Genomic DNA, 2,761 nt, shown 5'->3' on the forward strand with positions numbered 1-2,761 from the left:
GTTAGCAGAAAGAGAGTGAAACATCCTATACACCCTGCACTAGAAATAGAGCCTGCAACCTGGGCATGTGCCCTGAACGGGAATCAAACTGGCAACTCTTCAGTGCACAGGATAATGCCCAACCAACTGAGCCACAATGACCAGGACTGAAGACAATTTTAAAATATTTTAAAATTTTATAAGACTACAATCTCCCACAAAGCAATAACAAATTATTATTTTAGCATATTCTGTCTATAATGAATTATTTTTAAAACACAAATGTGACTATTCTGCTTAAAAACCTTCAATGGCCCTGGCTGGTTTGGCTCATGAATAGAGTGTCGGCCTGCGGACTGAAGGGTCCTGGGTTCCATTCCGGTCAAGGGCACATACCAAGGTTGCGGGCTTGATCCCCAGTAGGGGGCGTGCGGGAGGCAGTCGATCAATGAATTTCTCTCATCATTGATGTTTCTCTCTCTCCTTCACCCTTCCTATCAATAAAAATGTATTTTAAAAAAAAAGAAAAAACCTTCAATGGCTCCCCTCCACCTACAGAAGCAAGCCCCAAATCCTCAGTACCACTTCATTTTCCCACTTACCCTGTCCTCACAGAGCTACTGGGCATTTTACCCACATGGCAGGTTCCTTCCCAACCCTGAGAGAGACGCTCATTCTCTGGTGCACATCTATGTCTGTATCTATCAACACCAAGCTCCAAGGTGACTTTCCCCAGTAAATGTTCTCTGATTCACCTGACAGGGTCAGTACACCCGTCCACCTCACACTCCCACCCGCATGACCTCTGCTTCTCCCTTGATATGGATAATCACTTACACACAGTGACATACTACCTACCCACTATGAGGACAGCACTGTATCTAACAGAACCCCAGCTCTACAAATTTCTGTTGCAGGAATTTCCTCCACGTGAGGAAGAATATCATTCAACAAATATCTACTTATGCACCTGCAGCCAAGGAAATTCAAAGATGAATCACTGATAGTTCTTAACCTTGAGAAGCTTATCAAAGCTCCCTTCTATAATGAATACACAAAACGCGAACAGTAAGAAGAAATGTGCTGGGAGCATAAAGCATGGTGGGAGCCAAGTGATGTTTTTGAAATAGACCCAAAAGGATGGGCAGAATTTCTACAGGAGATGGCAAAGAAAGATATTTCAAATAAGAGAAATAAGTGTAGCCCCCCTAACTGAGTAAGGTGGTATAACGGGAAATGGCAAATGAAGTCTTGGGAAAGAAGTCAGAGCAGAAAGAGGCCTGGGAAGAAATCTGGAATAGTGCCTGGCACGTTTATTTTATAGATGAAAAACTGAGACCTGGGGGCAGGAAGGAGGCTGGAAGAATAATAAAGTCCTGATTTCCACCCACTTCCCTCGTTTGATGAGAGATGATGATTTCTTAAATTCTAGGTATAAAAACGCCCAATTAAATTATGTTGATTTTTTAAATAATGTTTAATATAGTCAGGAACATGGTTCTAAACATTTCACAAGTCAAGTTTAGGGTCACAGATACAACTTGGGACCTAGAAGGAGGACCTCTGCTCTAGAATGTTCTGAGAGTCCAACAGCAAGAAGGTTAGCAAGAAAGTTAGTCTATCTAGGCTCTTATTTGGACATTAAGAAGGATTTTATAGGGCATCGGTTAATTTCAGTCTACCACATCTGTGAGCAGGACAATTTATAATGGTCTAGTGCCATGGTCGGCAAACTGCGGCTTGCAAGCCACATGCGGCTCTTTGGCCCCTTGAGTGTGGCTCTTTCACAAAATACTGACTTCTGCGCATGGGCCACGAAGTTTCAATCGCACTGTACATGCGCACCCGCATGTGGTATTTTGTGGAAGAGCCACACTCAAGGTGCCAAAGAGCCGCATGTGGCTCGCGAGCCGCAGTTTGCCGACCAATGGTCTAGTATAATGAAAACAAGCTCTTTATACTTCAGCTTTGAGATTAAAAGACCATGGAACCTACTGCTAAGGTCTGAATCCTAGTTCTACCATTTACTAGATATTTACAAGTGACCTGGGCCAAGTTACTTAACTTCTGTGTCTCACTTTCCTTCTCTGAAAAATGGGGAAAAAATAATATGTAGCAAACAGTAGTGAGTTAATACATGTAAAGCACTTAGAACAATGCCTGCACATGGTAAGGAATTACACGTTAGTTATTATTTTCTGTAAGTTGAACAAGGAGCACAATAATCACATCATGGTTAAAGGCCACTATACTTTGAGGTATGGCCACATTAAAATAAATTATTAAAAATTATTATAATTTTATAATAAATTATAAAAAATTTCAAGCAGTCCCACACATTAGTGCCTCCAGTACATCCTGCCACACTAATCCATATGTCCCTGGTATTTGATAAGACACCCTTTTTGTGTCTCTTTTCTAGGTGAAGAAGCAAAGCTTAGATCAGAATCCAAATTCTCTAAGGCGTCTCAGCTTTAAGCTTTCAGACATTTCTATGCTATGTACATTAGAAAGATGAATATGTACTTCCATACCTGCTTCTGAGGATGAAAACGCATGATTTATGGTAGACACGGGAACATTGGAACATTCAAAGTACTCCAGGTCTTCCTCTGGCTCACCTTTCACCTCGGCCCCGGCTGATTTCTGACCAGATGAAGTGGATGCCAGTTTCTCCTCATCGGTAGCATGGCCGTCCCTATTAGAAATGTCTGAACTCTGGGAGATCACTGCTCCTTCATCCTGGGAAAGGCAACAGAGAAGATGCTACCATTAGGTAGGG

At 42.0% G+C, this 2,761-nt stretch overlaps 1 protein-coding gene across 6 annotated transcripts in view; it reads right to left on the reverse strand.

Annotated features, from left to right (window-relative positions):
• The window catches only part of TACC1 (transforming acidic coiled-coil containing protein 1), a 110,491-nt gene that overhangs the window by 17,345 nt on the left and 90,385 nt on the right, over positions 1-2,761 (reverse strand). For 5 of the 6 annotated variants that reach the window (XM_006765562.2, XM_015565209.1, XM_006765563.2 and 2 more), the window contains one exon: positions 2,514-2,721. In XM_006765562.2, the coding sequence (XP_006765625.1) occupies positions 2,514-2,721 (208 nt within the window). The remainder of the gene's footprint in view (positions 1-2,513; positions 2,722-2,761) is intronic. The other variant, XM_006765564.2, reaches the window with a different exon arrangement.

Source organism: Myotis davidii, unplaced genomic scaffold (genome assembly GCF_000327345.1).
Source record: "Myotis davidii unplaced genomic scaffold, ASM32734v1 scaffold93, whole genome shotgun sequence".
NCBI classification, from domain to species: Eukaryota; Metazoa; Chordata; class Mammalia; order Chiroptera; family Vespertilionidae; genus Myotis; species Myotis davidii.